General features: G+C 52.3%; 5 protein-coding genes across 5 annotated transcripts; 3 read left to right on the top strand and 2 right to left on the bottom strand.

Moving 5' to 3' along the window:
- Nucleotides 1-1,169: 1,169 nt before the first annotated feature.
- M421DRAFT_423068 (uncharacterized protein) lies at nucleotides 1,170-2,394 on the bottom strand. The gene is made up of 2 exons (XM_033593351.1): nucleotides 2,194-2,394; nucleotides 1,170-2,130 (listed from the first exon to the last, which is right to left on the bottom strand). Exons 1-2 carry the CDS (start codon nucleotides 2,388-2,390, stop codon nucleotides 1,428-1,430), a joined length of 900 nt encoding a protein of 299 aa, XP_033446315.1. The 5' UTR covers nucleotides 2,391-2,394; the 3' UTR covers nucleotides 1,170-1,427.
- A 101-nt stretch (nucleotides 2,395-2,495) lies between these two features.
- M421DRAFT_423067 (uncharacterized protein) lies at nucleotides 2,496-6,879 on the bottom strand. Its single transcript, XM_033593350.1, has 2 exons — nucleotides 6,419-6,879; nucleotides 2,496-6,363 (listed from the first exon to the last, which is right to left on the bottom strand). The coding sequence occupies exons 1-2, from the start codon at nucleotides 6,684-6,686 to the stop codon at nucleotides 2,753-2,755; spliced, it is 3,879 nt and encodes a 1,292-aa protein (XP_033446314.1). The 5' UTR covers nucleotides 6,687-6,879; the 3' UTR covers nucleotides 2,496-2,752.
- A 137-nt stretch (nucleotides 6,880-7,016) lies between these two features.
- Nucleotides 7,017-8,921, top strand: M421DRAFT_423066 (4-hydroxybenzoate polyprenyl transferase). The gene is made up of 3 exons (XM_033593349.1): nucleotides 7,017-7,044; nucleotides 7,109-8,554; nucleotides 8,882-8,921. The coding sequence occupies exon 2, from the start codon at nucleotides 7,219-7,221 to the stop codon at nucleotides 8,482-8,484; it is 1,266 nt and encodes a 421-aa protein (XP_033446313.1). The 5' UTR covers nucleotides 7,017-7,044; nucleotides 7,109-7,218; the 3' UTR covers nucleotides 8,485-8,554; nucleotides 8,882-8,921.
- Nucleotides 8,558-9,146, top strand: M421DRAFT_423065 (uncharacterized protein; the record flags this gene model as incomplete). Its single annotated transcript, XM_033593348.1, has 1 exon — nucleotides 8,558-9,146. A coding segment is annotated over exon 1 (166 nt), but the record flags the coding sequence as incomplete, so codon positions are not given.
- A 445-nt stretch (nucleotides 9,147-9,591) lies between these two features.
- M421DRAFT_423062 (uncharacterized protein) lies at nucleotides 9,592-10,372 on the top strand. The gene has a single exon (XM_033593347.1). It carries the CDS (start codon nucleotides 9,610-9,612, stop codon nucleotides 10,327-10,329), a length of 720 nt encoding a protein of 239 aa, XP_033446311.1. The 5' UTR covers nucleotides 9,592-9,609; the 3' UTR covers nucleotides 10,330-10,372.
- The last annotated feature ends 1,535 nt before the right edge of the window (nucleotides 10,373-11,907 follow it).

The raw sequence follows: 11,907 nt of genomic DNA, 5'->3' as shown, positions 1-11,907 counted from the left end.
ATGTGCCTTCACTAGGTCCGACGTATACTGTCTGGGCTTATGTTTGGCTTCGTTTTCGAATTTGCAGACACTGGCTAGCCATATCAGTGCTGCTGTGTGCTTGAACCCAAGTTCTCGGCCACGAAAATCCTTCAATTACCTCGATCCTCCGGCTCATTTCGTGCTCTCATCCATCTCGCGTTGTTTTACCCCCTGCCTTGCCATTAATATGATACGGAGCAGTCGTGACGCGGTACTACATCCAGAGCCGGCCGGATACTGCTCGGGCGTCCTCAAGGTATCGTGAAAGTCGCTCGGAGCTCGGGAGTCTTGCAATCCGCGCAATCTGACGCACCGTAAAGATCCTTGGTGAAGTGATTGTGACAATCAATGAGCCCCAGGGACATGCCTCCACCGTCTGCGTATTGCGCATCGTCTCCAAGTCCTCCCTCAACTTTCTCGCGCCATCTCGGCATGTACTCCAGCTCTGCACAATAGGCGAAGAACCCGAACAGGAACTTTATCGGCCACTCTCGATTCTCCTCCCCCAGTTGCGCGGGGGTTGTGGTGAAGACCCAGAAACAACGTCTAGAGTTTGCAGCGAATGACGCCCTCGTACAATTGACACACTCGACCCGAGGATGGCGGGAACCCTTTGCTCTGATACTGCTGGAAGAGGACGGCCGTCATTATGTTGCATAAGGTGTACCACTCCTTCTCCGACGCCAGTATGTAAAGATGGATGGCGATGCTGTTGGCAAGCGGGTTGGCCTCTAAGCCCTGCAACCAATCTTGCGGGATGTCGTCAATCCAGTCCTTGAGCAGGTCACGGCCTGGAAGAATGCCTTTGTACAGCCAGAGTATGAGAGTACGAAGCACCCAAGGTAGCAGACCGTTGTCGTCATAGTGGTCTTCGCCCTTCTCGTCGATGTAAAGTCTCTTCCAACCGTCGTTCCACGTCGACTCCATGATGTCCATCAGTTTCTCGTGGATGTTGAGAATGTCATTTGGGACGTGGGAGTGGACGCGGCGATGCTCTTCCGGACTACAGTAGATTAGCAGTCTCGGGAAAAAGGATTGTTCGATGTACATTGGCAAAGTAACGGTACCGTTATCGTGCACTTGCAGAGCCATACGTGCGATCGAGGTTAGCGAAGAGAACGTCGTGTGGAATGAATGGAATGAAAGAGTGACGGAGGGAGCGCCGAGTTTAAATAGTCGCGCATGAGGTCAATCAGAGGAGGTACAACTCATTGACAGATAGACAAGTTGCTCAATGTTCTGTGATCCTGGAAGCGCGGCATCATTTTCTGCCCTCCTCAGACGCCTACTACAGTTGCCTTAAGCTCGCACGCGAGCTATCACTGTCGTTGCGTTTATTTTTAGCCAGCCTTCTGTTCTGCCCTCGTCAAGAAGCCAACCCTGCTCATTCGATAATAAATTCCGCTCTAAGTCTTCTTTCGGGTACTCCTTCGCGCCCCTTCGGCAGGTACGGTTCCTTCCTTCGCCTTCCTCTTCGTGCCTTGCTTCTTTGCGGCCTTGTCAGCCTGCTGCTCCGAATCAACCACAGCGTCTTCCTGCCGCTTTCCGCTCTCTTTATTATTAGCCTTCTCCTTCCTGATCTCCTCAAGCGCCTCCTGTACCCGCTTCCTACTCTCCTCCTGCACATCTTCCACCCCTTTCTCCCTCTCTCCATTCTTTTTGAGATTCTCTTCTAGAGCTTCTCCCGCACCCCCCTTCCCTTCAATTTCCCCATCCACATCCACACTTTCCCTCCCCAACACATACGCCACCTTCTCCGCGTCTACCGCTTTGACACCCAACCTCTTCCTCAAACGCTCAACACTCGCAAGTATCTCCTTGTACTCTGTCACACTATACTTGATCTTCCTCTCCCACCCACTCTTACCTGGCGCATCCCAGTGCGTCCATCTGAACAGTTCATCGGAGAAGAACGGCGCAGAATCTGGGGATCGGACGCTCAAAAGCAGGGATGCGGTTGCAGGACCAATTCCACGGAGGGACGCAAGGACTTTAAGGGAGCGCATAGGATCGTTGTCAAGAAAACCGAGGCGGGTTGTTTCCTCGATGGCATCCGGGGCATTCGATTTGACGAGGTTCATCAGCGTGGGACGGAATGTGCCGTGTTTCCTGTCGTCGTGTCAGCTGTGTTTCTTGATTGATAAATCGAGATGGACGAGAAACACCACTTACAGTTTCCATTCTACAAGCTTCTCAACATCGGCTTTCGGTAGATGCGTGTCTTTCTTGCTCTTGGCGAGCTTCGCGGGGATTGTCTCATAGCGCAGGGTATCGAGGTCTGCTAATGTGGATGGTGCTATGATCGCGTAGCGCGCTAATGTCCTTTTGAAGAGCTCAAGTGAAATGCTATTGATGTGAAGAGATGACATGGTGGATGTGTGAAGCATTTGTTGATGGAAGAGAGGTTGGGAAACGCGCCGAAACGCGTCCGCGCGACGTCACGTGGGATGAGATCATCAATCGGCGGCAGGGTGCCAGGGGTATTCCGCTCGATTATTCTCTCGATATCAGAAATTCGAAACGATGCAGTCGTATGGTTGAAATGGTATCGTTGAGCCTACAGGGCTGTATGGCTGACTGCTACGGTTGACCGAGCTATCCTAATCGGAAAGCAAACCAACGTAGATACCGTGAAAATTCCCAAGCGCCTCGCTGGGATGCAAAGAAAGAAGATAGGATACACTAACAAACCCTGTACTTGAATTTTCTCCGCCGCAGCTCTGTCCAAGTTTTACGTAGTCTTCCTTGGTCGTCCACGGCCACGCTTTGGCGTACCACCACCTCGAATTGGCACCATGCCGCCTCTCGATGGCACCGCACGAGGTCGGCCCACAGCCTTCTTGGGTACAGGAGCACTTGCAGGAATCTCGTCATCATCGTCAGAGTCTGACATGTCCACTGCTTGTGGTTCCTTGTTGACGCTCGTAAATGTCGATACAGGTGTCGTAAAGGTGGTTGTAGTGGTCGTTCTGATAGTTTCGCCGTTACGCTTCGAGGCAGTAGAGACAACCTTGATCTTCTTGCCGTTCATCTCTGGACGATCGAATAGAGAGTTCGTCGCCTGAGGCGGGCCAGTGCGGATGGGCTCAGCAAAGTCAAAGTCATCGTCCAGGACTGGGTCCTCATCGACAAGGTCGTTGAGAAAATCGTCTACAGGCTCATCATCATCAGAGTTGAAAAGCGCCATCTTGGCGCGCAGATTCTCCTGTGCTTCACGCTCGGCTGCTGCCGCTTTCTCTTCTTCCTCAGCCGCCTTGCGTTGTACCTCCTCCTCTCCACGTTTGCGAGCCTCCTCTTCGCACTGTTGAGCCACGAGAGCGACAGCAGCAGCCTGTTCGGCAAGCATGAGTGCTTCAACGGACTGGTCCTCCTCCTCCTCCTCATCAGTCGCTTCTGGGACCTCCTGTGGCGCGTCTTGGGCTTCAATCTCCGGCCCAGCAGCAATGTCCCCCATGCTATTGCTACGATTATTTGGGGGCCGACCCTTCGGTCTGATACCTGGCTGTAGCTTGGCTGGCGTCAGTTTCCTCTTCTCGGTCCGTTCACGGGCTCGCTCGCGCTCTCGCTCACGATCACGTCCCGGGCGCATACCACCGTCCCTGAAGTCGGCAGGGAGCTCTGTTGGCAGGCCCTCATCCTCATCTTGATTCTTTCGAGCCAGCCAGTTCGATTTACGTTGACGAATCTGCCCAGGATATGCGCCGTCCGCATCGTCGTCATCACCATCATCGAACAACTCTTCATCGGAGTCAAGTGTGATCTCTTCGTAACGTTTTGAACCGCGAGGTCGACCGGATGTTTTGGCAGGTCCGCCAGCGTCGTTGTTGCGCTTCTTTGACTTATACGAATCGTCAGGCTCCACTCTGTATCGGAACACTTTCGTGGCCTTCTCTTTCTCACCGATGGTCCTTGCAGCATTGCCTTTAGGTATGATGTCTGACTGAAGGATTGATACCATGTGGCCACCGGCTTCCTCCTCGGGTGTTTCCTGTTGTGCTGTAGCCAAAGGACGCTCAGGCACCGGTCGGTTGCTGATGTTCTCGAGAATTTGCGGGTCCAGGAAGAGTTTGATCACCTTGGACTTGTTCTTCATTTTCGCGGCGACAAGAATGAAACGATCCTCGCGCTTGGCTTCGTCCAAGAGCCTACGCTGCATCTCCTTCTGATATTGTTTGCCAGAGACATTCTTCGGTTCGAGTGGCTGATCTTCGTCTTTCTTCTTCTTTTGCTTCTTGGACTTCTTCTTGCGACCAGTCTGCTCATCTTCATCATCGCGCCCTCGCTTCTGTCCCAGTCTCGGTATATCCCCATCCGGGTCGTGAGGGTACTCGCCGTTTTGTATTGTGTCGATTTTAATGAAGCCACCGTTGTCGTTGACATTACCGTCTGCATCTTCGACCGGAGAGTATGCGATACCGGTTCGGTACGTAGGGTCTTCGTCCATGTATCGGGGATCCAGCGACGGGTCTGCCAATCGGTCTTGCTCCGCTTGCTGCATGCGCCGCTGAATTGCAGTTTGACCCATGCCTTCTTCCTCGCGCATCCAGTTGAGATTGGAGACACTGAAATCGACGAGACATTCGACAGAGCGAGGATCTGCTACCTTTTTGGTGTCGTGGCCAAGTAGAGTGCCCTTGGGTTCGTACGGACGTTGACGGGGATCACGTCTACAGTGCCCTGTATTGCACACCCTCCGGCAGTGTGGACACTTCCAGTTCTGTTGCTCCATAACGCTCAGAGGCATCATATCGTGAGCCCGAAATAGCGTGCCGTAACAAAAGCCTAAGTCGCAGTTCGAGCAGAACGCCACTTTCCAATTGGGGTGCCGATGCAGGCATACATGGCAAGACTTGTGCGTCCTCAACCACTTCTTGGGCTTCTTGTTCTTGACCCTCTTCGCGACGCCATAAGCGTCAACTTCGACCTCTTCATCTTCGGAATTGTCCTCAATCTGTGGTGCTTTGATGTCCACGAACGGTCGGATCCTTAGCTGCTTCTGACACACTTGTGCCAGTGTCTTCTTGCCAAGGTATCGCCGCTCTTCTTGCAGAGGGAGAGGAGTCTTCTCGGTCATATGACCGTCGATATCAATGATCTGAGCGCGCCACTCTTCGTATTTGTGGATGAGATCTTTCCACTTCCACTGCTCGACCCACTGGTAGCCAGACTGACAACCACAGCTGCGTCCCATACAATAGCAGTCCATGCAGACGTCGTATGGCTCCTCGATCTCAGAGCTGAACAAATTCTTGCAGGTCTTGCAGCTAAGGAAGCGGTTGAAGATGTTGCACCTACAGTACGCGCAGGTGACATTGCTGTCGTAAGGAAGGAACTCACACTGCTCTCTAGAATTGTGGTCGAACATCTCTGAGAGCATGATCGATTTGTAGAGGTCGAAAAGGCGCTTGAAGTCGCGTTGTACTTGTCGCACCTTGACTGAATGCTGAATAGCTTCGGCTTGTTCGCCACCGGCTTCGACCTGTGCGCGAGCAGTCTTGATGAGCTGTGAGTATTTCGAAAGGGTGTAGTAAACAATGGCCTTGTTCTTGTATTGCTCGTCACGGCAGACGACCCTGGAGTTCGGCAGAGCTTCGGACATGGCAAGTTCGAGGGTCTCGACGGTTGTACGGTTCCAAGCGATCTTCATGGTACGGGTTCCGCGATTCCAGACTTGATGTGGGGCCAGCGGTGGAATCAGGATGAAGTCGCCCGGGCGCTGCTCGACAACGTACGTCTTGAAGGGTGCCTTCTTCCATGCAATCAGCTGGGCGAAGTGGTCCTCAACCTCGATGTCGTGACCGAGCACTGACAGCCAGTACTCGGAAACCAGATGGCGATCCTTCATTTCGGTCATAAACCACAGCGAGGATCCAGGGTGTTCAGGCTTACCGTCCTCGCCGATCTGCTTGGACGCGTCCACCATGATGTTTTGACCGAGCGAAGCGCACATCTCTCGATGAGATGGTGTATATGTCCCTTCGTGCCCAATGTAACACATCAGATTCTCGGCGCGCATCTCTGGCGGTAGACTGCTCATCAGGTCTCCAGCGCGCCCAATGCCGCGGCCTTTGCGTCCGGTAAAGTCTTCCCATGCACCAGCTCCATCAACCTCTCCAGTACTGTCGTTGAGATAAAACAGACCGGAAGGTATGTGGTCCTTGAGCTTGTCTTGCCAGACCTGAGGGCAGTCGATATCTTTCAGGTAAATCCGCTGGCGTGTCTTGTCTCTGTAGCCGTCTGGGTTGCCGAAGAATTGATCGGTGAGCTTTGTCAGGTGCATGAGGTAGTGCTTAATAGTGAGAGGGATGTTCTCCTTTGACGTAAGGTTACGCGCATTCTCGACTGGCGATCTATTAGCTACTGTCCCTGCAAACTCATGTGAATTTTAGGATCATGCCTTTGTCACCGTGGTTGTCGCGAAGCCAGGACGGTGTGAACGTCCAAGGGTCCAGGACTTCTTCGAAGCCGTCGATGACTAAAGGCTTCCCGCCAATAATAACATGGAGCAAGACGAGTTTCTCGAACTGCTCGATGCCATTACTGGCGATCATCTCATAGGAAATGCGATCCACATATTGGAAGTTGTCTGCGGTCTCGACGAATGTGCGCACATCGAAATCTGGCGGTATAGGCTCAAATGAAGCCCTTGGGCGAGCGGAGGGCATATTATATGCAGAGGCGCATTCTCCAAGTTGCGCGTACCAGGCGGGAGTGAAGGCGCCTCTACAGTGGTAGGGCTGTCGCGAATGTGGTCGAATTACGGGGGAGCTCCAGACAGGCTCACTAAGCGCACCAAGGCAGCGGGAAAGCGCGGCGGCGCTGTCGTCGTGACGGCGGCAGCGAGAAAGTTGCCTGGAGTTGTTGCGGACGCGACCAAGAGCTTGAACTACCGTAGCGAGGCTGGAGCTCCTGCTCGGCTCGGGAAGGCGCACAGACTCGCGCTAGTGCAGCTGTACTTTCCTGGACTATTCTTCCGACCTCACCCTCACTGTCAACGGCGATCGTCTAGAGTCTGAAGAGAGTGTAAGACGCGTTAGGACTCTATGATATATCACGACATGTCCCACTGACGTAGATTGACGACCAGAAACTTCAAGGGCGCGTCCGATCCCATCATTCACCAAATACTTTTCGGCAGACGACGGACCCGCTTTATCACCATCAACGACTGGTCCCTGAACCACTAGCGTAGCGGCTATGGCATCCTCGTTTCTTCAAGCCGGCCGCTGCGGCGCACCCCTTCCCCAGAGTGGCAGGTTCATCTCTCAACTTCGGACTCCATGGCAGAGAACATTGTGCTCAGTATCGCTATTGCCTGTGAAGCATCAAGCAAGACCAACACAACTCGTCACATCGAAGAGCTCGCAGATATATCGACCACGAATACAAGCCCTCGCTCGCTTCACCATATCTGCATCGAGCATAGCAACAACGACATCAGAGCCAACAGTCAAAGTATTACCGGCATATAAGCCTCCAACAACGGGTCTCATTTCGTATCTTCCTGCGAAAGCCATCCCATATGCGGAGCTTATGCGGCTTCAGGCACCTGCGGGAACGTATTATCTGTTCTTTCCATGTCTGTTCAGCACGCTGCTGGCTGGTGCAATGGCTATACCTGTGGTTGCACCTTCTGCTGTCATTGGCACCACAGCACTCTTTCTCACCGGAGCCTTGATTATGAGGGGAGCTGGATGTACCATCAATGATCTCTGGGACCGCAATCTTGACCCTCACGTCGAACGCACACGACTGCGACCCCTTGCCAGGAGAGCAGTGACACCTCAGCAGGCCATTGTCTTCCTTGGTGGTCAGCTATTTACCGGTCTGGCTGTACTGCTTTCTCTACCTCTCGAGTGTTTCTGGTACGCCACACCGTCACTTGTCCTCGTCACACTCTATCCGTTAGCCAAGCGAGTCACCTATTACCCTCAATTTATTCTTGGCCTCACCTTCTCGTGGGGAGCAATGATGGGCTTTCCTGCCCTCGGCATTGACCTTCTCGCCAATCAAGCTGCACTTACCGCAGCTGCTTTCCTGTACGCCAGCAACGTCGCCTGGACTGTACTTTACGACATGATCTACGCTCACATGGACATAAAGGACGACGTCAAAGCTGGTATCAAGAGCATCGCGCTCAAGCATGAGAACGAGACAAAGGCCGTGCTTTCGGGCCTTGCTGTCGTACAGATCGGACTTCTCGCGGCATCAGGCTACGCTGCAGGACTCGGCCCTCTCTTCTACATCGGCTCCTGTGGTGGTGCTGCGCTTACACTAGGCACTATGATCCGCCGTGTCAAGCTGAAAGAGGTCAAGAACTGCTGGTGGTGGTTTGTCAATGGTGCCTTCTTCACTGGAGGAGCGATCAGCTTAGGTCTGGCCGGCGAGTATGTGGCACGTTATCTAGGATGGTATGATGAGGAAGAGAAGGTCAAGAGGCAAGAGCTTGTCGCGTGGTCATGAAGAGCAAGTCACCCTCAAGTGGAGATGTCGAAACTCCTATAATTCTATCTGTACAACGACTGTCATATAGGTACGTGTTCTGAACGTCACATCGTCTAAAGCGTGAATAGCGCCACGCTATCATACATTGCCACTGTCACTGGCCTTTTTATTCTACTGTCTTCTCAAACATAGCCTACTATCTAAACATAGATATCGGCTGGGTACTCTGCACGAGACCATGCATGCTGACGCTGGCCCTGGCAAGCATGCAGCCTCTCAAAGCTCACCTCGGGGAAATCACAAGAGGCAAACTGAAGGTTCGCTCCGTTCTAAGGTTCGCTCCGTTCTTTACCTCAACGCTCGACCTCGCAGAGCCGCATTATATACCATCAACAATTCGCTAAACTGACTGAAGCATTCAGGTCTGTAGCCGGTTTATGATTCCAACCCGCTAGTGGCTTCGTCGATTCACACTTGGGCACAATAAGACCCTTGTGCTAAACATCTTGTCTGTAATAACCCTTGGAAGGTTTTTACTGACTCCTCGCGACAGAGGTTTTGAGCATGTGGAGGGGTGCCGCCCATTCCAATTATCGGATTACTGTAACAGCCAAAAAGGAGGCAAAATGTACATATACTAGTACCTCAAAGTAGGCCTGCTAAGTAGACCTCTTCTGCCCGTGACACTCATCACTGTTGCGGCAGACGTAGCCGCTGTATAGTCGATGGAAACTGCGCTGAGTTGCTTGCTAGCTAGGAGGCGACCATATATACATACCCTGAGACGTGCTAGTCCAAGGTAGTCAACAGAGGTGACGATCAAGGCCTGTCGGACCGACTTGCACCGCAATAATTACTTTCTCGAGACTCGCCGGGTAAGGCACACAAAGTGTTTTGCGGTTCGGGTGCACGTGATTCCGTCAACTATCATTCGCGCAAGCATGATCAGACTGCCTAGGTGATGATACGATGCTGTCCTGGTGTTGCCTTGGTGTTGTTATGATGGACATGAAGCTGGAACGAAGGCGTAGTCTGCGCATGATCTTCCTGGGTAGTCGCAAAACCAATGACGTAGCCGCCCCAAATTCCATATCGCAAATCGTCCAGTCGCATTGCACCTCATTCAGTCATTGCACATCCACAATGGATATCTCGGCCATCCTCTACGCCCTCGTCATCGTCCACGCAGGCTATCTGATTCAACTCTCCTTTCGACAGCCCAGCAGCAAAGTCATCTCGACTCAGACTGGATCATGGATAGGGTGGGTCATGGCGTCGCCCGTTGGCATGATAATCGCGAGGATGACAACAATGGTCTTCGCTCTCCACCAAGCTGTTGTCGCCCTGTCGCTTTCCCAAACGCTACCCCGCAGCGATGAGGTGCTGCAGTCCGTCTGTCCGACAGCAGAGTACCTGGATCGACGACTATTTACATGGTCATTGCCCCTTACCGGGACCCTCGCACTCTTGTACTTCGGGAGCTATGTCCGTTTTCAGGCGTATGCTCAACTTGGCACAAACTTTACTTACCGAATCGCACGGCCTGACAGACTGGTCACCTCCGGACAATACGCATACGTTCGCCATTCATCGTACACTGGACTCCTCACGGTTCTTCTGGCAACAAATTTGTTGTTCTTCCGCCAGCGAGGGCTAGTAAGCTGTTGGCTGCCAATGATAGAGAAGAATCTGGTTACGGACCCAACGTTTGCTCACTTGGTGCCTGTCATCGCCCTCGGCATTCCAATAGCTCTGTTCATAAGGAGGGTGAGGGACGAAGAAGTAATGATGGAGGAGGAGTTCGGGCAGCAGTGGAGAGAATACAGGGCACGGACGAAAAAGTTCATTCCGTACATCTACTGAGCTTTAGATGGTAGTAGAACACACATGTTTAATGTTGAGCCTGTTTCTACCCACCTATTGTGCGCTGAATTCAGATACCATAGCCGTACACTGGAGCACAGCATGCAGGAATCGACTGTCCTTGCATGCCCCAAGATTCTGTGCTTTACCTGTCACCATGACAATCGTTGTATACGTCAAGACCCACGGAGTCGCGATGCGGAATTGAAAGTAATAAACGTACATGGAGGCTGAGTCGATGAGTCAGCACTGGGGCTGAGCGACACGCCCCAACAGGCTTGTCATAAGCGCCAAGGTGATGTTCGAGCAGTATATGCTGAGCAAACGGCCAATGAAGTATTGACCTTGTAGTCTGTACCACGTGGAAGACAGGCACATGACCAAATCTCCGCTTCTATGACTGCCTCCAGTCTTTGCTGGATCAATCTGTTCCCTCAAGTCAATCATAAGACTTTAAGGAGACGGATGATAGGGAGTCTTTTCGCTTCTTCTGCTTGCTACAAAGACTTCATGGCTCTTATTAGCGTGAGTATACCAAGCAGAAGTCCCGGAAGCCAATTGACGTTATCAGTTAGCTTATCAGGCAATGCCTTGAGCGATCCTGGCGAGCGTTCGTCAGTTTTTGCTTGAACGTCGACGTCTCTGATCTTGATATCGCCTTAAGCCATTTTATCTTGATTATGGGTATAACAGGCTATATGACTGTTGAGACAGCGCCTACGCATTAAGCTTCAATATATTAGCAGACCAACAGCAAGTTTGGCGTACACTTACTCACTGGCCATCATGTCGCGATGCTGGGTGAACGAATTTTGAGAACGCCGGTTTCGTGTACTGACTTGATGTCCTGGCCTCCGGCTGAGTTACTACGCGACATGGAAATTGAGCAGTCTTGTGAAACAGTGACGTCCTTCTGCAAAAAAGAAGATATGGAGTACAATGAGCGCTGGCCTCTCACAACGGCGGACTTTGCGGCTACAAAATGAATGAAGGACTAGAAGAGTGCAGTTTGATGCAAGCGTGATTCGTGTCTGACACGGTCGAAGATGGCAAGGGGGGATCATGCAAGTGTGCTGTGGTCTACTCATCAGCAACTTTGCCACAAGAGTGGATAACCGGCGTAAGCCTTTGGTCATTATATGCCCTTGGAAGACCATGGCTTTAGTGGGTCACGGCTATTAAGGATCATCCATGTCGACTCAGTACGGTCGTGTTGTCTGTGATTGTGAGGCTTCAGGAATCAGGACACCAGGCTGCCGTCCTGTGTAACACGCCTAGGCGTCCTCGCCAGTATGTAGCAATGAGATTGGATCGCCCCATTTGAGTCACGCATGACTGCTTGTAGTCGTTCGCAACATAAACGGAGATTGTGGTTGTAAAGTGTAGCAAAGACGCCCAACATGGCGCGCCTTCCAGAGCCCCACCCCTGCGTTCGAGCCCCTTCGCAGCGCCTGCCCAATCACAGACCTGCAAACAGCGCTGCTTTTAACGCCTTCCGTCGACGCTTATCCCCTTGACCCTCGATTTCCACCGCAGCACTACAAGCAAAATTCGAACCATTCACCGAAAGAAAAGTCG

This window comes from Didymella exigua, assembly GCF_010094145.1.
Source record: "Didymella exigua CBS 183.55 unplaced genomic scaffold M421scaffold_24, whole genome shotgun sequence".
Taxonomy (NCBI): Eukaryota; Fungi; Ascomycota; class Dothideomycetes; order Pleosporales; family Didymellaceae; genus Didymella; species Didymella exigua.
The sequence above is the reverse complement of the archived record's forward strand: the minus strand, read 5'-3'. Positions and strand labels throughout refer to the sequence as shown.

Bases quoted from the DNA above. Each gene is read 5' to 3' on its own strand.
- M421DRAFT_423066 (XM_033593349.1), top strand. From the start codon at position 7,219: ATGGCATCCTCGTTTCTTCAAGCCGGCCGCTGCGGCGCACCCCTTCCC.
- M421DRAFT_423067 (XM_033593350.1), bottom strand. From the start codon at position 6,686: ATGCCCTCCGCTCGCCCAAGGGCTTCATTTGAGCCTATACCGCCAGAT. The intron at 6,364-6,418 runs GCATGATCCTAA...ATAGATCGCCAG, and splicing joins CGACAACCACGGTGACAAAG to TCGAGAATGCGCGTAACCTT.
- M421DRAFT_423062 (XM_033593347.1), top strand. From the start codon at position 9,610: ATGGATATCTCGGCCATCCTCTACGCCCTCGTCATCGTCCACGCAGGC.
- M421DRAFT_423068 (XM_033593351.1), bottom strand. From the start codon at position 2,390: ATGTCATCTCTTCACATCAATAGCATTTCACTTGAGCTCTTCAAAAGG. The intron at 2,131-2,193 runs GTAAGTGGTGTT...ACACGACGACAG, and splicing joins AAGCTTGTAGAATGGAAACT to GAAACACGGCACATTCCGTC.